The 23,314-nt window shown below is 41.1% G+C and overlaps 1 protein-coding gene across 8 annotated transcripts in view; it reads left to right on the top strand.

Moving 5' to 3' along the window:
• ELAVL4 (ELAV like RNA binding protein 4) overlaps nucleotides 1-23,314 on the top strand; it is a gene marked incomplete at both ends in the record, with an annotated part of 86,298 nt that overhangs the window by 17,704 nt on the left and 45,280 nt on the right. For 7 of the 8 annotated variants that reach the window (XM_082833368.1, XM_082833367.1, XM_082833366.1 and 4 more), the window contains one exon: nucleotides 19,565-19,805. In XM_082833368.1, the coding sequence (XP_082689494.1) occupies nucleotides 19,565-19,805 (241 nt within the window). Of the gene's footprint in view, nucleotides 1-19,564; nucleotides 19,806-23,314 lie in introns of those variants that run through there. The other variant, XM_082833369.1, reaches the window with a different exon arrangement.

The following is a 23,314-nucleotide window of genomic DNA, read 5'->3' as shown; positions in this document are numbered from 1 at the left end:
ACAGTCAGGACTGGGTTCATCTCTCTTCCTGGCTCAGTAGGTGCTCAGTAATTAATTGTTAACTGAGTGATATAGTTGGATGTCTGTTAGCTTGTCCATAAATGGGTCTCACCAGGTGCACTGTTAACCTCTAGCCTATGAGAGATGTGTTGGACCCAAAGCCCCCTTATCAAGAAGACTGGTTTTGACACTCCTGTTGCTTACCAACCACAATCTGTGACTTTTAAGTTGAAGGTCTTGAGTATGTCTGTTTACGTGAAACTTTTCCTGAGCACCGTGACTCACCTGTGATTCCTCAGTAATTCTTCTTTCCTCTAGATTCCTTTGTCACTTGCTCTCTGTACCACGCAGTTAACAATGATATATCACAATAATGGCAGCCCTTTATTGTGTACGTGTCAGACTTTGCAAAAGAACTTTACTTAGGTTATCTCATTAAACCTCACAACAATTCTAGGAAGCAGGTATTTTTATTCCCATTTTGAAGAAAGAGCACCATGTAGCTTACATAACTTACACAAGGTCACATGGCTAGGAAATGTCAGACTTGGAATTCCAAGCCTACTCTGTTTGATTCCAAAGCCCATGTTCTGTCTCCCTGTATCTATTACTCACCTCTTAAAAGGTGGGGACTAAAAAGAGGCATTTAGCCTAGTGGTTATTAACATTAATAAGGACCATTTAGCCTAGTGGGACTTTTGATCAAGATTGCCAGGGTTCAAATCCTGGCTTTGCCAGCTGTGACCTTGGGCAAATCACTTACCCTCCCTGTGCCTCCATTTCTTCATCTTTAAACTAGGGTTCTTGTGAGGATTTGATGGACCAATGTATATTAAGGATTAAAAACATATAAAGTGTTAATATAAAGCATATAAAGTGTTAATGATCATTATTATTATCATACAATATTAATTTTTGTCCCATTCTTCAAATATTTGTTTAGTGCCTGCTCTAGGCCAGATACTGGTCTAGGTGCTGGAGATACAGTGGTGACTAAGACATGCCATCATGGAGCTTTCGTCTTACAGAGGGAAGACAGACAAGAGAGTAAATAAATAAGTGGATAGTACTAGATAATACATATTTTGTGATATCTTAGTTCACATAGTGAAATGCTATTTCAGTATATGTGCTGCTGAAGCGAGCACTGGAATGCTATTTTAAAAATACAGGTAATGGAGAGCGGCACTAATGAGCACATGTTTGTGGACACACAGGGAGAACACAACAGTTCAGCCGATGTCTCGCTTCTGCTTGGTGAGGTGGAGCAGTCCATGCCCTGCTCTGAAAGGCTGGGCTTTACATGTCCAGCTGCTGATGCTTGGGATGACAGGCTCGCCTTACCTGCACTCAGGGTGGGGTGGTCATCCCTGGAGTGGCAGGAAATTAAATGATTAGGTTGAGGAAAACCCAACATAGGAAACCCAACATAGAGAACTCATAAATAGGCCAGGGGTCTCCAGTCTACAGGGGAGAGACTCCACTCTCTTTCCCTACAGCTGAGGCTGTGAAATGGAATAAATGTCCTGAAATGATCAGAAGGAAGTTTTGGCCGATCATGCAGCTAAAGACAGGGTCAGCTGGCATGTTTTGTCAAATAATTTTGTAAGATCTCCTGATAGCTCTTTGCAGGAGCCTGGACCTAAAAAGTGCAGTAGTCGTTGACACTATCATAGGATTCTTCATGTTCGTAAGAGCATTATAGTGGTCAAGAGCATGAGCTTGGGAGTCAGAGAAATCAAGGGTTTTTTCCTTCCCTGCTTACTTGTAGTGGGGTCTTGTAAAGTCACTAACTTGTCTGAGCCTCAGTTTGTCTATAAAATGGGGTTAATAATACCTACTTAAGTGGCTTGTTCAGAGGATGAATTGTTAGCCTATGTAAAGAGCCTGGTTCAGGGCCTGGCTATGTAGTAGGCTTTTAATAGAATTTTTTCTATTAAGTTCCGTCCCCTCAGGGTGTGCATTTTATGTATCGGCTGTTTATTGCGGGGCTCACAGGGGGAGATTTAGACTGAAATATGGGAGCTCCTTCCCATTGTATAACCTTCAAAAACGAGAGCAGGTAACCTCAAAACCGAGGATATATCATCTCAGAAGGATTGTGGACACCAGAGGAAAATAAGAGTGATTTGCTCCAAATCAGTATGGTGGAGACTGGAACAGCCAGTCTCTGTCACAAAGCTGTGTTGGCTGCATCCTCCTGGAGTCACAGGCCCTTAGAGGCCTGAGGCTCTGTGAAGAAAGGCACTTGATAAAGGGCTTTGCGATCTGAAATCCTGAGTTCAGTTCTTGATTCTGCTACTTTCTAGTTTTAAGTTTAAGTACTTACAAATGTGTGTTGTCGTAGGTCAAACACGTTCAGGCAAAGGATCCTATTCTAACGGGAATTATAAATAAATCTACTTGATGCTCCAGTGTGAGCAACTGAAGAATATTAGTTCTACAATATAGATAGAACCCTCTATATATTTTTATTTGCTCTCTCCATCGTGTATACTATTGCATAAAGTTAGATTAAAATCTTAAGATTAAAAAAGAGAGAGATATCCCAAAGCGCCTTTGTTTTTGTTAGCAATGTGTAGACTTAAAATTACTTAAAGCAAACTCTCCGTTAAAGACTTTTAACAGTAGAAAAATCCTTGTCTGCGCATCTGATAGCACACCTTTTGTGCAGAGCACTGGATGAAGCCCTAAATATTTTCCTCCTCTTGTGGTTAGTGGCATGTTAGTATCGTGATTCTCAGAGAATTTATTTGACCCCCCTGGCCATTAGTTCACATTTGTTTTGAGTTTGATGCCTGCACTCATCTAAAATAAACAGAGCAGGAAGAATGAAGAAAAGGCTTAAGAAAAGGATTTAAAAATATAGAACTACACGTTCCTCTTACGGTTTTCTCAGCACACTGCAGTCTGGTGAGTCGGGGAAAAGGAAGTCTCTTCTGACGTCCTTGTGCTGTCTCCCTCTAAACTCTCCTAACACCCTACCCCTGCTTCTGATTACCGATTCATTTAGTGGGCTTTGGTTGAATTCTTTCTCTGTACTGCATGCTGGGAGCAGGAAGTCAAGCAAAATTCAGGCCCTGCTCTCAAGAAGGTCCTAGTCCGTGGAGAGACAGGCAGGTAGACTGTGACTGAATGCAGGGTGGTGAGTATCACAACAGAGGACAGAGAGGAGGTTCCCGAGATTGTGTGGGTCAGGGAGGCTGGCTTCAACTGAATTTTGCAAAATGGCAGGGTTATTTAGATGGTGGTAGAAGAAGCATTTTAGCTGGGGGGAGAGAGAGCACACATGCAAAGACATGGAGGGGACATAACACGGAAGGGACATACAGCAGGAGGCATTCAGAGTAGGGCACTTGCCTTATTGCATTTTGGAACTTTGTTTACAGATCTATCTGCTAATCGCTCAAGACCTGAATTCCTAGAGGGCAGGTATCAAATGCCCTGGAACTCAATTATCTAATAATAATAAAATATTTAATCTTTGCCGCATTCCTGTGAACTCTACCAATATTGAGAGAACTGAGACATAGGACTGTTAGGTAACATGCCCAAGGTCACACAGCACAACAGGGATTTGAACCTGGGCATTCAGGCTCTGGTGCTTGTGTTCTTAACCATTATGCTATGCAATAGGTAAGTATTTGAATTGATTTGATTTGAATGGATGTAGAAGTAATTACATGATAATGTAGTCTCTCATTTGTTTAAAAAAAATAACATGGCCGGCATGCCAGCCTCTGACAGTTGTTGCAGCAAAATGTTAAGAAGCCCCCTTGGCTTTGGCTTTGGCTTGTGTGACATGTGGAAACTCTCACAGGTGGAAATGTTCTCTGGGCTCTTAATCGCCAGACTTTAGCCAGATTCAAACCCAAAGTGAAAATGAAATACGAGTTTAGGCCTGAAACAGAGGAAATCAGAGGTCAAAGGAATCTGGAGGCGAAGAAACAGAGGCTGTAAAGATGGCCTTACACAGAAAATGGAAGATTCCCTGGCCTTAAAAATATAGTCTTTTGAGACAGTTTGAAAGAAGGTGAGGGAAACAATAATGATAAGTACATATAGCTTTAGAAGATGAAAGTGCTCCTACTTTTAAATTGATTTTGAAGAGGAGAGAAAGAGAGATGAGAGGAGGTTTATGATAAGAGCTGAATGGTGGGGAACAGAGCAAGGAAAGCAGATTTCACTATGGAGAGCAGAGAGCCATCCATTCACTCGTTTATCCTACCAACAAAACCTGGAGCTGGTCCCTGGGGTTACAAATGAATCAAACACAGTCCCTGTCCTCAAGGAGCTCACAGTCCAGTGATAGAGATAGGAAGATGGAGAGTCCCGCTGCTATGTGCTAAATGTCTGTGTTAGAAGTGTGTACAAGGGAGAGAGGAGGGAGCCGTGATGGGGTGCTGAGGAAGGTTGTGTTAGGCCTGTTGATGAGAGAGGAGGGCCTTCCGGGCCAGCAAGAGTGTTTTGCAGAGTGTGGCATGAGAGAGAACACAGTGTGCTCTGGTTTGTCATTGCTGGCCGCAGAGTGAGCTTTCTAAGGGCTTGTGGAGGTTATGGTGGGTAAGGGAGGAAGATGGGAGTCAGTAACAGGAAGACCCCAGTTCCAGTCCCAGCTCTGAACATCGTGAGCAGGGGCTAGTCATTCTACCCTCCGTCTTCTCCTTAACTCTTAGTTTGCTCACCTATAAAATGCAAGTGGTGGGTGGAAGGAGGACATATCCCATCCATCTCTGAGGATCTTCATGAAGATTAAAAGGGGTGTTGGGTGTGAATGTGCTTACAAACTCCCCTGCGTCTAGCATGTGATTTAATGAATTCTTTCCAGTGGCTTTGTAAGGGTTTGTCTCGTTTCTGCAGGGAGATGACACTTGCTGTGTTATCTCTGCACTTGCCACCACGCCTTTCCGACGGTGGCCTGGAAAATCCTCCTGAAGGGCATTTGGTCCATGTAGCTGCCCCTTGGGGTCCACAGGAGGGAGGAGCCATCCAAGTGGACCAAGAATACCCCCACTCTCTCACCCTGAGCAGGTCCATGTGGAAAGCCAGGAATGCTCTCCATATTCAGTATACAGAGCAGTGTGTCGATTTCCTGAAATATCCCGTGAAAACAAGAGGGTTTTCATTTTGAGAAATCAGAAACCCTAATGACTGCTTATTGCATTTGAAGTATCTAACTTTAACCCATTCACAGTAGAGAGTTTTTTAAAAGAGGAAAGTGTACCAGAAATTGTCTGTAAGTGTTAAAAATGGTGCTTTCATTATTCTTTTTTTTTTCAAGTTCACTTAATCTCTCCTCCTTTGCTCTATATTTTCCTGACTGGTATTACTGTGAGAACTTATTAGTTAATGTTTGTGAAGCATTTTGAAAATGGAAATAGCCATCGACATAGTGATAAGTAGTAACGTTTTTAAGTGTTCTTTTGTATTTCAGAAATTAAATTCCAGGGATAAATCGTACCAGCTCTCAGATTAGTCAACTTTGCCACCTGCAACACATTTTAATGGGCACATATTTTCAGTATGTTATGTTTTGGACCAGGAGAATGAACATGTATTAAGTGCTTACTGTGTGCTGAGCTCTGAGCCCAATGCCTTAAATTTGTTATTTTCAATCTTCACAGTAACCCTGCAAGGCAGACAGAAAATTGTTCGCATTTTTCAGATGAGTAAATTTGAATTGCACCTCAGAGAGTCTTAAGTGGCTGAGCCAAGGTCAAGGCTGGAGCTGGTTTTCAAACCCAGATCAGATAGACTCCAAACCTCATGCTCTTTCCATTATACCACGTAGAATTTTGAATTAAGATCTTTCCAGTAACAACAATTTATTTGGCAGTATTTACTGACTAATAGCAGACACATAGCCTAGAATGTTTTTAATCGGATTAGATCATTTACTTTCTCTGAGACTACTGGGTTGCATTTTATGCTGATAGGAATTCTTTCCTCAGACGTGGAGGTTTAGGGAAGGGCACAGAATTTGGTTTCAGACTTGAGTTCAAGTTGCGGTTCTGGCTGAGTGACAGTGGACACTGCCCGAAGCCTCATTTCTCCATCATGTGTAAAGTGACTTCACTTCTTCAAGCCTCAGTTTCCTCAGCTGTAAATGAGAGGAGTGACAATTACCTACTTTGCAAAGTTGTGGGAGAATTAAGTGAAGTAATGTATGTGGAGATACCTATTACCATTTATTGTGTGCTAACTGTTGGCAGTATTGGACAGACTTTGTGGTAATTGCTTGCCTAGACATTTTCCTGTGTAAACCAAACAAGATCTCCGTTTATTGAGCCTTTGCCATATTCCAGGCAGGGGCTTTGCTAGGCACTTTGTATGTGCTTCTCCATTACCATATTTATGACATTATATAATAATTACTTATTTATTTACTTCCTTGCAGGCAGGAACCTCTTTTATTTCCTTTATATCCCTGGCATTTAACATAATGGCTTTTGGCTCATGGAAGGAACTCATTAATGTTAAGGAAGTTAGCTTGGCTTTTGTTTCTTTATACTGCTTTTCTTCTTTTAAAAGATAACTTCAGTTGTGGGAGGGGCTATTCAAATGAAGCACTATGTTATCATTAGTAAACTGTGACTTATAACTTGCTTTAAAATATGCCTGTAACTAAAGAAGTTTAGGTTGCACTGATTTGACAACGGCTGATTCTTAATATCTGTTAGTCTTTCACTCTTTTAAAAGGTAAATTTCTGGGATGAAAAGAATATATCAAGAGTTGGAAGAGTTTGCAAGCAAATTTACTTTGGGTCTGTGATTTCAAAGGAGATGGTTACCCTACTCAACTCTTTTCAGTAATCTTAGTGTATCATAATTTGGATGTGTCATATCTAAATTATTAAAGACATATTAAATTAGTCCTAAAAGGGTCTTATCTGAGAATTATATATTATGCAGTTTGAATTTTATTATAAAGGTAATAATTTTGAACTTTACCATGTGTTTTTAAAAGGCTTATTATTTCTCAATTTTTAAAATGCCAGTTTGACTCTTGCCCAATTAGTACGGATTAGTGAGATTTCAAAAGCATGTTTTGATAAAGACAAAAGATTGTTTGTGAAGACAGAAATATTAACTTACTTATCCTCTGTTCTAATCCAAAATTTTCTGTTGTTATGAAGCAAATCATAATGCATACAGTAGGAGATTTTAAAAAATAGAACAATGAGGAGATTGAGATGAAGGAAAACTAAGAGAATTTTAAAAATAAGATAAACTCAGGGGTGAGGTTTGTGCTTAAAAAAAAAATCAAGTTTGCAGTGAGGTCCTATGCTCTTTCTTTACACATAGAAGGCTACAGATTTGGCACTCATTTTCCTAGCAATATTACAAAGAGGGGACCCAAAGGATTACAGGATGCAGTGTCCAAAAAATAAAAGTGAGCGCATCACACAGATAAGAGAGAATATTATTGGTTCGTTGCCATAATAAAGTTATTTGCCTCAAAGCAGATAGAAATATTCTGATACTTGGCATTTGTGATTTTTTATTTTTTTTTTTGCCTCCGCTTTGCTTCTCGTTCATGAGATTTTTATAAATATGTATTAGGAGGATCTCCGTATGCAGGAAAGAGAGAGAGAAAAACTCAAAAAGCGTGGCGTGGAATGCTGCTTGACAGTGTCATACATTCACAAGATGTCCTTGAAGATGGAGCACAGAACAGAGATCAGGGAAATTTTGGCAGCTGCAGTTGGGAAAATAAATGGCTGTTGTGTGATTGGGCAGATCCTGAAAGCAGGCTCCTGCTCAAACCATGTAATTAAGAAAAGTGGGAGCTTTTGTCCAAGAGCAGAATGTTCATAATATCAGAGTTTGTCAGCAGGAGCTTTTAGAACAGATCAGTACTTTTCACTCCCTGATCCAGGGAACAGTTTTCTTATAAATCATCCACTCTCCTTGCTGTCTTCATGAAGGTTGCTGCCAGGCGATAAAGCAGTCTTAGATTGTAACCTCACTAATGTGCAGTGATGTAGGTGAAGGGGAGACCAAATCAGAGACTGTTTCAAGAAATGCGATTTTTATTCATTTGGGCTCCTATGTAGAAACAAGCAGAGTGTGGACAAGGAGAGATCCTGCAGGACAGCTCTGGGAAGGAGATGGAATCATTTTTTGTTTGTTTGTTTTTATTTTTGTTTTGTTTTGTTTTTTTGAATTTTATTTTTTTATACAGCAGGTTCTTATTAGTCATCCATTTTATACACATCAGTGTATACATGTCAATCCCAATCGCCCAATTCATCACACCCCCACCCCCACCCCGCCACTTTCCCCCCCTTGGTGTCCATACGTTTGTTCTCTACATCTGTGTCTCTATTTCTGCCCTGCAAACCGGTTCATCTGTACCATTTTTCTAGGTTCCACATATATGCGTTAATATACGATATTTGTTTTTCTCTTTCTGACTTACTTCACTCCGTATGACAGACTCTAGAGAGATGGAATCATTTTTAATACTGTGGCTCCGAACTGGTTTGAAGGATTTGACATTTTCTTTATTTTTTAAAAATAGCTTCCTTTCAGATTATAAAAGTGCTATATTTTCATTGTAAAACAAAAAACCAGAAAACTAGGAAGATAGAGATGGAGACGAGTATAACAATCACCTATAATCCTACTATTTATTATTAACATTTTAATTTTTCCCTCCTATTCTGTGCATGTTTATATAATTGACATAGTCAATTTCTTTCTTTCTTTTTTTTTTTTTTTTTGTGGTATGCGGGCCTCTCACCGTTGTGGCCTCTCGTGCAGCGGAGCACAGGCTCCAGACGCGCAGGCCCAGCAGCCACGGCCCACGGGCCCAGCCGCCCCACGGCACGCGGGATCCTCCCGGACTGGGGCACGAACCCGCGCCCCCCGCATCGGCAGGCGGACCCTCAACCACTGTGCCACCAGGGAAGCCCGATATAGTCAATTTTTTATTTCACCTTTTTTCTACATTGATTACAAACATTTTCTCATGTTATAAAAACCATTATAAACATAATTTTAACAGTTGTGGAATACCGTGTCATAAAATAGGTGATAACTTACTTAGTCACCCCCTCTTTGGGGCCCTCAGGTTGTTTCTATTTTTTCACACTTCTGGGTACACTTTTCTTAATAAACCTTGTTGTGCATACTTTTGGTCTACAGAATTCTGGATTCTTTTCTGAGCTTCAGAATGGATCATCGGTCCAAGAATATGAACATGAGGTTCAGGAAGGTTGTGCCAATTTATATTTATTTCCACCAATAATGATGAGAGAGAGACTATTTCACTGCCCTTCAAAGCTTGACACTTGCAAACTTTGAATTTCTATCTATGTTCTCTGTAAACATTTTGCCCACAAATAATTCACATCTACACTTCTCCCAGCCCAGGTCTGCATTCTCACCAACCCTGGTTTCCTAGAGTCCAATTTTACTTGCACCCACTTGCTTTCCCAGAGAGTGTCCCTTTTTCTAATGTTTCTTTCTTATACAAAAACAGAAAACGAAGTCAGTGAAGGAGGAAGTTATAAATAAAATTTCAAGTGTGATACAGGAATTTTCAAATTTAAAACTGCCCTATCAGATTGTTGTTCAAGATCTTTTCACTAGTGAACATACAGATATAATATGAGGCTGTGTGAATCATCCATGGGTCTAATTTATACATCGGCCACTTTTACATGCACTGAGGTGCTGAGAACCTTTTTGTTTCTCTCAGTAACTTTGGCTTCAGAATGTCCCCAGATAATCTCTCTCCTTCGAATTAGAAGGGCTGTTGGCATTATACAATTCCTCTTAACAAAGAGAAGGTTGCTCTGTGCAGATTTTTCTAGATACTAACTCCCTCTACTCCCCTCTGCTCTCCTCCTCGTCTCTACCCCAGCTGTGTTAAGAAAACAAGGTTAATCTTCAAAAGAAAAAATATTTTAAGTAGATATCTGAAGAATTCAATCTGAGTGTGCACAAAACTTAAATTCAGAGAAGTGACCCAATGCTTTAAATCATGATATAGATACAGAAAAACATGTGGCTTTTTACAGCTGAATCTTGGTGAGTTTGCTCATACTCTGAGCCACTAGCCTGGCATTTTATAAATATACAGTACTTATGTTTACATGAATTGTGCCACTGGCTACTGTTTATGCATTTAATCAGAAGGTAAGTCAGATTTAGTCTGTGGACAGTTTTATAAGTGACTCATTAATGTTCTTTGTATGGAAGATGAAGATAACATATATTCCATCCCAACTGGTTTGCATCCCAACAGGAGCCCATAGCTTAATATTAGGCATTTTGGTTATTTTGTCTACATTAAACATTCAGAGTTTGGGGGCTTAGGGAGTAGAATGGGAAAGGAATTGTTTTCCAGTTGATTTTTTTATTAGAGCTGATATTTTTGCAGGAAGCCTGAGCGCTTGCCCATGAAATTGCATTTATATTAAAATGAAAACATTTGTCTTTTTCAAATATGCCTTTAATGAAGAAATCCTATTGAAAGTTTGGGATTGTATTTACTTATTGGCCATTTTGGAAAAGAAGACTGAATAGGGGCGTGGGGGTGGGTGTCGTTTGAAGGTTTCCCTGTCTTTATAATGAACTGGATGATCAAGCCATCCCTCAGCTCTGGAGAGTTTTCTGTAAAAGTCTGTGAAAAACCAAATACTCAGGGGTTGTACCAGGACTGCCCCAGATGGGCACACCAGGGAATCATTTTAGGCCCAAACTGAAGCCCTAAAGAAACACTGTAAGATATAAAGGAGGCCAGTATTTATTTAGGAGGAGAAATGTATGTGATGTGTCTGGGGAAGAAGATTAAAAACTTGGATTTCTGTGAATTTGAGAATAATGCCTAAAAGACATTAAATTTTGATTATGCTTTTCATTAAATGCTGGCCCTGCTATTTTAAGTATTAATGCCTCTTATTCTCTCCATCGGCGGCTGATTCTTTTAAAAAGCCCTGACTGTCAGCACTGAGAATACTTTTGCCATGCCTGGTGTTCATCTCCAGTGAAGAAGCTGCTGTTTCAAAGGAGTAATGCCTCAAGTTTACCTCATTGTTACAAATAGTCACTTGTTTAGGACGTAAGCATTTAGACCAGAAGCAGGATTGTCAGTTCAGTGTCAGAATGGCGTATGACTAGGCTATGTGTATTTCATTTACGTGCTTTTGATGAGGGGGTGGGGCATTGTTAGACAAAGTCTGAAGGGAATTGCTTAAAAGAAAGGGGTGTATATGATTGATTTTAATTATTTGTTTACCTCCCCTCCTTTCCCATCCTCTCACCTTGAACCCTCTAAGGGCAGGGATCAAATTATTTTTCTTTCCCCAATTCCTCAAACAATGCCTTGGTCTATAGTAGCATTCAATAAACTTGTCTTGAATTGAAAACACTTGTTTTAAAGATATGCTGAGAATTTATTACCACATAACTTCCTAGAGTAAATAGGTCTTTCAGGTTATTTGTGCATCTGCCCAAAGGCATTATTAAACTGTCAGCATGTTTTCCTCAGTTGGAATTAAATTTTTTTTTCTAGAGTTTTCTAGTTCCCGTCTAGCAGAATCTACGGAAACTTGGTACAAATGGTTTTGGGGGACCTGAGTGCAGTGTTCAGCCAGATTCCCCTGGTCCAGGGGTCTTTGTGAGTCATCACATATAATTTGGTTGGAGGTGGGTGTATATTCCCAAGTTCCCTTTTCCTAGAGTGATCACATCATAGATCTCAGCCCCTCCTCGTGGGCCCCATTAATAACGTATCTCCTTCCCAGTTGAATCATAACCAGGAAAATGTTACGTTAAAAAAAAAATTAATCTGAAGGGACTTGAGCAAATTAAAACCTCTTGAAAAGGAGGAGACAGCATGGAGTTTATGAGCTGATGGACAAAACTTTAAAGAAATATCAAATTGGGGGGGGGGGGCGTGTAAGGACATTTTTAGTATCTTTCAAGGAGCAAGAAGAGAAGTGAGGAATTATTCCTAAAAATAATATCTGTCTTCAGGAACACAGAGCCTGCTGTGTAATTTTCTAACTTTGGGGATTTGTTTTTCAGGCTTTTGAAAAGTGGGTGAGATGCAGTAGTCTGGGCTGCTCTACCAGAGTCTAACATAGTGCATGTCAGAATTTTATAAGGGTCAAGTGGGAAATGCCTACAAAGAGAATTAGGACTTTTATTTTTGTTCTCATGAATAATTTAAATCTATTTCTTTAATGGTTCGATTCAGTGACTGCCCTTGGTAAACATTATTCTTCATGCTCTTGGGAGCACTTGTTCTATTACATAAGGCTTAGCCTTTATACATAAATTTTCAAAAGTCCTTCCAGCATGGTAAAAGGAAACACCTTTAAATACTCATTAAAATATTTAATAAAATACATATGTGGATCGCAGATGTACACACCTGAAGCAAGTTTGCAATTAGTACATTCCTTTAGCATCTTTCTAGTTTGACATTTAGAGGGTGCTGAAAGTAGAAGGGAGAGTGTTTGTTAAAGAAACATCACATTCCTGTGACCTTCTTAGGTTCTTTTCTCTTGATCCTTTTGACTGATGATGGAGTATCGAGGTCACCGCCCCAACCCCCAAGAAAATCAGAAGTTGAGGACAGCTGAGAGTGGTGTGATGGGAGTACAAGGGCCCTGCACTGGGCTTTCAGATGATGAATGTCAGTAGTGAGTTCTACATCGACACAGGTCCCTCTAATATAAAGTTGTAACCTTCTATTTGCCTTGTGAAGTAAATACTGAAAGTGTCAACTAGGTTAAGGTACATAAATGCAAGACCATACAATTTATTGTCAGAGTGCCATTTCTGTGGAAAATACTGGAGCAAAACCATGGTGGTGTGGCTGACAGGATTGGTGTGAGGGCTATGGTAGGACCCCTGCTGTGCCAATGTGGGGTCTGGAATAGTGATGTCCTCAGCTGTGAGGAACAGGACCAGCCCTATAATGCTTACCTGACTCCCCCGCCAAGCCTGAGCACGTGAAAGCCTTGTGAAGAGTGGGGGACAGAGGGAGCTGTAAGAGATTCATGAGCCGATGGAAGAAATATTAAAGGCCTTACGTACTTTCCAGAATTTTAGAATGGGTCTCGCTTAATATACTTAAAGGACTTTCTGGCCACAGGATGTGCTTGCTCTCTCCTCTGACATGTGGACCCTTCAGCAATAAATATTTGTCTTCATGAATGAATGAATTCTTAGGGCAAGAAATTACATGAAAAGAGTGATTGGGGAAGGAAGGCAAGTTTTTGCCCTTTGATTATATTGCTACTCTTAGAATCAACTGGGAGATTTCAGTCTGAGACAAAGGATTGGCTTTAGTGTACCTAAAATGTTATGTGCATATATATTTTTCTGAGGAGAAAGAGCAAAGGCATTCACCGGCTTCTCTACAGAGTCCACGTCAGCCAAAGCTTCAGCCCTCCTGCTTGAATGAATGCCTCTTAGAATCTGCATTTGAAATAATATCTAAGTGTATGCCTGGCATATAATAGCAACTCAATAAGTATTCTGTCCTCTTGTTATATGTAAGATGGAGATGACATTAATAAAATTATTGGCTTGTACTTCACAGTGTTGTTAAGAGGGATCTAGCAAACTATTGGACTTTCAAGGACTTTCATTCATTCAGTAGTTCTTTATGCAGAACCTACCAATTCTCAGGCCCTGTCCTACATGCAGGAGATACTATTATAAACAAAACAGATGTGGTCTCTGTACGATGGAGCTCAGAGCTCAGGTCGCCACTCTTTGTGAACTGTTTAAAGTACTCTACTCAGAAAAGTAAGGAGGTAGACATGTCTCCACACCTATATTCAAGTGCATTTCTGTGATATGGCCACCTTCACACCCTCCCCCCAAAAAAAGTAGAAGTAAACTCTCATCTAAGGGGCCATGTCTGCATTGTCACAAGAACACTCAAGTGAAGTAGCCTGTAGGCCTAGGCTTAAGTCCTAGCTCTGTCTCTAACTAGCACTGTGACCTGTGCAAGTCACTTCCCCTTTCTGGTCCTCAGTTACCTCATTAAAGTTACAGGGTTGGGCTTGGTGGTCCCTAATGTTCTCTGATATCTGTCCTGCATCCACACTGTGAACTCAGTGAGGGCCAGCTCCTTGTCTTTGTTGTCTGTGTATCCCCAGGACCTAGCACAGTGCCTGGCACTCCAGGGCTCCATCTCCGTTCATCTAACATTCCCAGATCTAGCCATTGTGGAAATGAACCCTTTTTTAATGCATATAACCGGGCATGTCCAGGAAGTAGTGTAACAGATACCTTGAGCGGACAATAACAAAAGATGTGATTGAACAGTTAATTTAGGACCATTGGGAAGGACCCAGAATTGTAGTGACAGAGATGCCATGAAGGGCAGAGAGGGTTGGCTCTTATTTTCAAGAATATCCTGAGAAAGAAAGAAGCCTGGCGCCCAGCCTCTGCTTCTTACCCCCACTGCCTCCGCAGAGATAAACGACCCAGAGTGATGATCCAGCAGCTGCATGCCTGAGGCCTTCCCTCTCGCTTTTGTTGTATATTTTGCAGGAAAAAAAGGGGGGGGAGTGGGAGGGGTGAGGTTAATGCCTTGAGTGTGAGTAATTAGTCATTCAAACCATCAACATTTACAATGACAGGATTTGAGTGCCTACATTATTGTGCACTGCTCTAATAGTTTACCCCTGAAATTTTCTGCCTGTATAATGTTTCTTAAAATATATCACGGGAACATAAAAGATTTAATGCAGTGCTTTGTACAACCATTAGAGTTTGAAGTCAACTGAACCTCCTCAATGCTCTATCCTGGATGCTGACTGTAATTCTGCTCTTAATTGCCATTCAGAGGAGGGAAGGAAGGCAAGTCAGGGGTTTGGAACCTGATCAGCTACGAAGTTGGCTGTGAGACCCACACAGAATCCTTCATTAAAGTCCATATGCACACTTGAGTAACTGATATATTTATTTGCAATGACAGTTGTGCTGTTAGAATATCAAAGGCCTTAGAGTAGGGAAGCAAGCTTTCTGATTTTGCCGAGCCGGCCTCTGAATTTATTGAAGGATATGCTTCCCACTAATAGACATGTTTACCTCTGGTCTGTTTCCCAAGTAGAGATTATAAGTGTCCTCTCTTTCAGATCTATCATGTAACCTTCAAGTGCCACAGTTTCATATTCTTGCATTCAATATATTTACATCTTGGCAACTTTCTTATTTTCCAAGTAATGTTTTAAAATGCTCTTGGTTCACTTGTGTATCAGATTTGATTCTGACATTTTACATTTCTGATTCTTTTTTTAAGCCTGTCTTGCATCCTGGGATGCGTCATTAAGACCAGCAAGGGGTCTCATTACATGATGTATATTAACACATTTGCAAATGTTTCTCAGCTTTGAAGCTGTACGTTTTTATTGAGAAAACTCTGTGTGTGTGCATATGTGTATTTTCCTCAGTTCCTTCTGAGTCCACAAAAGGATAACCGTGCAGTGTGTGTGCAGAGCAAAGAGAGCTCCATCTCCACGAGACGAGAAATGACTTGACCTAATTTATAGGTTTGTTTGGTTAAGGTACCTCAGTACCGAACATTGTATCTCGTGATTCCTTGTCAGAGGTTTGGGCCCAGTTCGGGTTGTCGGATGTCCAGATGGGGCTCAGCTCCAGGAGTCAACATAAATTAGGAAATCCACATAGGATGTAAGGAGATCCGGAAAGCTGACTGGGGAACTGAAATTTCTTTGCTGCAGACTTGATACTTCTTAGGCCTTTCTGGAGCAGGGAGACCCATGAGATGTTCACAGAGACAAGTGCTGGCTTTCGCCACGTGTGTCTGTGAGTCAAGCATCCAGTGAACAAACACCGAACACGGCTGTCAGGTACCAGCCTGCTTAGGTATGACTTATATTCTTCTTACGCCATCACTAACACCCACAAAGCTGCCTCGCTGCAGAATATTTTCTAGGTGTTTGTGCAAGAGCCGAGCCGTGAGAAGGGTAACCTAAGAAAGTGGAGCAGCGACGGTGTTATGTAGATTGTGGGACTGGCTTTTTTGCCACTAAATCAAAATGTAGTAGTTGGGCAGCTCTATGGTTCTGCCACCCGAGCCTCCTGAATTGGATAAATCCTGTTTTGGTTTTTTTTTTTTTGCGGTACGCGGGCCTCTCACTGCTGGGGCCCCTCCCGTTGCGGAGCACAGGCTCCGGACGCGCAGGCTCAGCGGCCATGGTTCACGGACCCAGCCGCTCCGCGGCATGTGGGATCCTCCCGGACCGGGGCACGAGCCCGTGTCCCCCGCGTCGGCAGGCGGACTCAACCACTGCGCCACCAGGGAAGCCCATAAATTCTGTTTTTAAGTTCCTTATTGAGTTGGCAGTGCTTCTTGTGTTTGTTGCCTGGACACCTGACTCAGTGAAGCAGTGAGACGACACAGCAAACGGAGGCACTGCACAGGCCCAGGAGGCCGACGGCTTGGCAGAGCAGAAACCTGCCTCACAGCCAGCAGTTTCAGTGATGCTCCGTAACAGCATCTCCATTAGCGTGACCCCTCCCCTGGGCACATCGCCCTCATTCTTTCCTGGGCCCTTGCCTCAAGGGCAGAGCAGCTGAATAGGATTTACTGGGTGCATTTTCTGTCAGTGCTGAGGAGAGCTTGATTTACGATTCCTCTCAGGAACCCTTTGCTTTCTCCTTGCGGTTTGGACCAGCCTAACGCAATCCCATAGTTGACCTGAAGCCAAGAGAGTTGTGATGATTTAAGTGGAGCCACTTAAGTTATCTACATGATGGCAAAGAATCTTAGAAGCTTCCCACCTTCCTCAATCTGCCTTATTTCCACGACTCCTCTTGAGACTTCTTTTTTTTTTCTTTTGGTTTCATATCCCATTTGTGATTATCAGAAGAAGAAATGATTACAGCAAGGCTCACCTATGTAGGGCATGATGAGGAATAATACTTATGATGCTTCTAGCCACTTTATGTTCTAGGCAACTTATACATATAAATAACCTTGCACAGTAGGCTTTATTCCAGTTTACAGAGGAAACTGAGGCTTAAGAGTACTGAAATATCCTGCCTGAGATCACAGAGCTAATAAGTAATAGAACTAGAATTTTAAGTCAGCTCTTCCCTTGGCTAAAAACTCATTCCCTTTTTACTACCGCTATGTTTCAGATGAGTAAATAAGCAAAAAACAGAACAAAACAAAAGCAAAAAACGGTCTCTGAAGGTTGGTGAGGACGAACAGCAACTAGAACTTTCATACACTGCTGGTGGGAGTGTCAACTGGTACATCTACTTAGGAAAACTATTGACAGTATGTACTAAAGCAGAATATACCCTATGACCCAAAAAATAGACTTCCAGGAATATTCCCAACAGAAATGTGTGTGTGTGTGTGTGTGTGTGTGTGTGTGTGTGTACACCAAAAGACATGTATATAATGCCCATAGCAGCATTATCTACAATAGTTAAAAACTAGAAACGACCCAAATGTTCATCAAAGTAGCAGAGATAAATAAAACGTGATATTTTCATACAATGGAATTCTCTACAGCAAGTGGAGAAGAACAGCCTACCACTACACCTCACAACATGGATGACACCCAGACATAATGTGTGAAAAGACATAAAAGAGTATGTATTGTGTGATTCCATGTATGTAAAATTCAAAAACAGATAAAACAAATCTATGGATTAGAAGTCAAGAGTAGTGGTTACCTTTGGGGGTGGTATGAATAACAGGGGTGAGGACAAAAGAAAGGCTTGTGGAATGCTGGTCATGTTCTGTATTGTGATCTGAAAGGTGGTTACTTAGGTGTGAGTGGTGTTTACTTTGTAAACATTCTTTGAGTTGTACCCTTAAGATTTGTACATTTTGCTACATGTATATTAGATAAACATGCTTATCTCCCCAAAATTCTCTGAGCAGCCAAATGGTAGTAATGGAAGCTACTTTTAATCAGGTATCTACTAAGCTTTGGTTTCCTTGTCTATAAAATGTAGAGGATATTGGAATATGGCTCACTGCCTTCTTGTGGGGAGTCAGTGAGAGAAGTCACATCAGGTGATTGGCAGAATGACTTCAATAAATATCAATGATTGTGGTTATGTTCCCACAACTATTCAGGCACTTTACATACATCCTGTCACCAGATCCTTCTTACCACCTTGCAAGGCAGGTGGCATTGTTCTCCTCTTTCAAATGAGGAAAACTAAGTCTCCCAGAATTTAAATCCCTTACCCAAGGTCACACAACTAGGGAATGGCAGAGCATGATTCCATTTCCAAGGAGGTGATGGTCAATTTCACGTAAGACAGAAACCACACCATGAAGGATGAATAAGGGATGGTGCTAGGATAGAATGGAAAAGTGGGACTGATGAGCTGCATTTGGGGCCAGGAAAACTGGGTGCAGGCTCAGACTCTGCCCCACTTTCCTGTGATGACAGAGAAGTCGCTGGATGTCTCTGGAATTCATCTCAAACATGAGAGTTTTGAACTGAATTTTATTCCCTGAAGTGCCTTCTGGCTCTGTAGTTTTGTGATTCTCCATGTTTGTCATTCTATACACAAGGCATCTTTAGGACCTGGCTCCATGAGCTTCAACCCATTTTTCCTGTGAAACCTTATTCTACCAGTATCTTCTTGGGACTTTCCTGAATGCCCCATCCTTTAAGCAGGTTTAATTGCTCCTCTGTTACAGGCCCATTGTCCTACTGTAGCCATTTGCCTTCTGTGTCCTCTGTGGACTATAAGCCCCTTGTGGGTAGAGACTTATCTCTTTTATTTCCATGCATGCTGCCTCAAACAGTTCACACATTCGTGGAAATATTTGTTTTATTAACTGTTTAGATACAGTGAAAGTCCTTTTTAAGTAATGTGTGAGAGGACAGCCTGGGGCTGTGCTAGACTTAAAGTGGAGACCTAGAGAGAACTTTTCCTTCATGTTTTTAATTTTATTTGAGGTCCAGGAGAAATAGTAACAGAGGCACTGGGGAGAAGAATTATTAGATAACTTTGTAGCTCCCCAGCATGCCTTTATGAAATCTGAAGTTTGATCGGTATTAAGTATCAGTGAAAATCTAAACCCTTCCCATATGGAACAGCCCCACTTAATTTAATGTCATTTTACTTTATGAGACAGTTAATAATCAGGTACTGTATTTAAACTTGTGGGCATAGCCCTCTGTATTTAGCTTTTTCAGCTTTAATGGAACTATAATTTTAATCATGATTATTACTTTACATTTTAATTATAATTCGGTGTGGCTTAAGTATACATTTCTGAGAGTGATTGTGTAATGAAAACAGGAATTAGCTTTTCATTAACAAAATAATGGGAGAGTTCCCACTGCATTCTTGTCTGTGCTCAAAATCTACGGGTGGGGGGGGGGGGCTGGCCTAAAAATAGCAAGGGGAGTTTAACATTTTGGTTAAAAACATGTTTCTAAATTGGCTGTGTTCACAACCCCATCTCTTTTGCTCCATCCTGCTTTATCTTGTTCTCTTTCTTTACAAAAAATAAAATAAAATCTTGAAAGAGACCCTGTGTCTTTGAGATATCAAAAGGTTTACTATTTTTATTTTTATTTAGATAATTAGCACCATGGAGCCTCAGGTGTCAAATGGCCCGACATCCAATACAAGCAATGGACCCTCCAGCAACAATAGAAACTGTCCTTCTCCCATGCAGACAGGGGCAGCCACAGATGACAGCAAAACCAACCTCATAGTCAACTATTTACCCCAGAATATGACCCAAGAGGAATTCAGGAGTCTCTTTGGGAGCATTGGTGAAATAGAATCCTGCAAACTCGTGAGAGACAAAATTACAGGTATGCTCTTCTTCGATATTCTAGGCTTGGGATTCACAGCTGCGTTGTTCCATTAGATGTGCAGATCTTAGCAGAAATGCATATGTGTGGTGATGCCTTTTGAGTGTCTGCAGCGTGTATCCTGCATTCAAGGTCAGCGTGGGTACACAGTCATAAACTCATGCGTATGTATACTACATGAAACCATATTGCAAATTGGTAGGACTGGGAAGCAGATAAAGATTTTGCAGCCTCCTCAGCTTTAGTTTCTGTGAAATAATCCTTTGGCTGTGTCCTCTTTTATTCTTAATCAGCCACCCCTACCCTTTGTTCTTTAGTTCACAGTTCTGCCCTCTGCCCTCACTATACTAGTTTTTATCTATTTATCCCTTTCCTCTCAAACATTTGGTTTGCGTGTGTCCAATGTATTTCCATGTATCTGAAACTGTCTTTTAAAGGGGGCCATTGTGGTTACAACTGCCCATTGTCCCTGGGAGAAATAGGCCCCAAGGATAGCAGGTGATTCTAGAATAAAACTACCCTGTAGTAGGAGGGAGATGTTTGATGAAGGTATTTTATCTTCTTTATGTGTTTGTTGCGAAGATACTCTCTGAGAAGTCAGAGACTTTTTACTTGAAATTGAAACAATACCCTATACTTCAATACTTGAAAGTTTTAGGTTCTGATTTTTTTCTAACTGACAGCCATTTATTGAGGACTTAATGTTTGCCAGATACTGACGCTATTATCCTTTGGGGCTGGGGATGAGGGTAGTTTCCTTGTAATCCTTCTGGAAGTGGGAATGTTTTCTTAGAAAAATACTGGACTACATAGTGACGGCAGTGAAGCTACTGCTCTCTGATGCTCCCGTCCTAAAATCATTCACACTCAGCTTTGAGTATTTGTCATTTTGGGGTGTTGACTTTTGTTTCCCTCTCTCTGGACAGTTTAATTGAAGAGCAGCTGGCCTATATAAGAAAAAGGAAACTCTAAAATACAGAGATACATTATCTTGATTTTTAAATCAGAGAATCCAGTGTATTTATGTGCATGTAGCTGTATATATTCTCCATTTCTTCTAATTCACTTGTTAATTTGTCCATTTATATTAAGTATTTTGCAAAATCATAAAACTAAAATAACTGTCGAAAATATAAGTCATGTAACCCTCTAAACATAATTTCCTCTTCTGTAAAATTGGAAAAGAATACTTATCTCAAAGGGCTTATTGTGAGGATTAAATGAGAGACTGGATATATACTGCCTAGCACAATACCTATTGCATAGCAGTCTCTCAGTAATGGGGGAGCGTGTTATTATTATAGGTACAGTTAGTATGTTTCAAGGAGAATAGCTAGAACAGAGAAATTTTATCAAGGTCTCCAAATGGGCCAGGGCTTTGGTATTCTTATCCCAGAGCCCTGAATCATCTATCCTTTGACAGAACTGCCTATGCTCTCAGAAATCCAATGTTTAGATTCCTGAAGAATCTTTATATAATAGGATGATAATTCAAACCAAATTAAAACCAGTTAACCATATGATTCTTCCTCCCACTCCTGTATAGAAAATGTATTTTTGGTGTAGCCTTACCTTCTAAATAGGGACTCTGCCAGCTATATTAGTGAATATTATTAATTACCTTTTCAAAAGAGTTCCTTTAGAACTATAGTAAGATTTTTGAGAAGTACTGATTCGTGGTGTTGTTCCTTGTTTTCTAAAGACACATGTTTAAACAAGCAGATTCCTTTACTGAAAGAATGCTAATTTGGTAGTTCACTGAGTGTATTTGAATAAGAGTGACAGCTTCGAAGACAGCCTTTAATTTGGTATACAAAACCAAAATTGTCAACTTTGGTTTGTTTAGCACCCTCTCCAGCACAAGCAGAGACATACAGTAGCATCTGAGCTTAAAGAAGAAGCTTAACGGGTTGAAAGCAGAAATACAATGCAGGCATAAATTTATAATTATGCATTTTTTTTTAATTCAGGGGGGAAAAGAATTTTATTTGCAGAGAACTTATGGGAATGAGGCAGGGAAATACAGAGAGACCAGAGATATTTGCCCTCATTTGGCAGCAGTGTTTAATAAAAGTAGAACTTGTGGTTGTAAAGAGTGCTTATTAAATTCTTCATTTACACTACCTAATTAATTCTAGCATTTTAAATTAACAGTGAAACTGGTCCCTGCTGTACCATTCCATAGATGCAGCATATTTCCTCTATCCACCCGTTGTTCAGGTTTAATTGGCTACGCTAAAAGTCAGAGAAGGAGGGAGAGATAGGGCTGTAGGGAGGTGGGGAAGGAGTGGGGATCGCTCTGATGGAAAGCGCTCTGAGGCCTACGTTTGGGGTTAAGTGATAACGCAGGCTGGGAGAGGTGAGGTTTCACACCAGCCAAGTTAAAAGGCTGCTGCTAGTGGTTCAGAAGTCAGGGTAAATGACATCATAGGTATTTTTGTTGCCCTGATTTTTAACATCCCCAGTCCCCCTTTTCCTCCAACACCTCCTACAGATCTCAATGCATCTTGATCCTGTGAAGTTTACAAGGAGTTCTAAATATCCAGTGGGAGGATTTGGGGGGTGGGAAGTGGCAAAGAGATAAGAATTCAAGATTAAGATTTTCCAGCCTAAACCACTCCCTAAGAGAATGTAATAGATTCCCTTAGAAGGTTCTGGCTTCTAAAATTGAGAGAGAGAGTAAGAGAGGGGGCGAGGTGGGGGGAGATAGAGAAAGAAGGAAGGAAAGAAAGAAGGAAGGGAGGGAGGGAGGGAGGGAGGAAGGAAGGAAGGAAGGAAGGAAGGAAGGAAGGAAGGAAGGAAGGAAGGGAGGGAGGGAGGGAGGGAGGGAGGGAAACAGAAACTGTGTTGCCAGTAAGCGGGCTTCACTCCTGGCTATAGGTTGTCAACGAATTCTCCGTCTGAATTTGGGCATGGACTTAAGTGTTGTGGTACTGAGGACATACTTGTTATTATTTATCAAGTACTTACTCTATGCCAGGTACTTGCTAGGCACTGAACATACCTTATTTCACTTAACATTAAAAACAGCCTCCATTTTCTTAGATGAAAACACGGAAGCTTAGTGAGGTTAAGTAACTTCCCCAGACAGCACAGCTATTAGCAGGTGGTAGAACCGGGATTCACCCCCAATTTCCAAAAGCGTGATCTTATGTGGAAGCACGTGCAGGGTGCCCCTGCCTGTGGTACCTGAAGATCCCTGCTAACCCTCAGCCCATAACCCAATGAAACACTGGGTTCCTCTGAGTAGCAGTTGCTGGCCGCACTCTGCATCTAATGTACCATGGCTTAAAACAATACTCCTGGGCTTCCCTGGTGGCGCAGTGGTTGAGAGTCCGCCTGCCGATGCAGGGGACACGGGTTCGTGCCCCAATCCGGGAAGATCCCACATACCGCGGAGCGGCTGGGCCCGTGATCCATGGCCGCTGAGCCTGCACGTCCATAGCCTGTGCTCCGCAACAGGAGAGGCCACAACAGTGAGAGGCCCGCGTACCGCAAAATAACACAAA

This window comes from Leucopleurus acutus (assembly GCF_964270905.1).
Source record: "Leucopleurus acutus genome assembly, chromosome: 2".
Classification (NCBI taxonomy): domain Eukaryota; kingdom Metazoa; phylum Chordata; class Mammalia; order Artiodactyla; family Delphinidae; genus Leucopleurus; species Leucopleurus acutus.
Note: the sequence above shows the minus strand (reverse complement) of the source record. Positions and strands in the feature narration are given on the sequence as shown.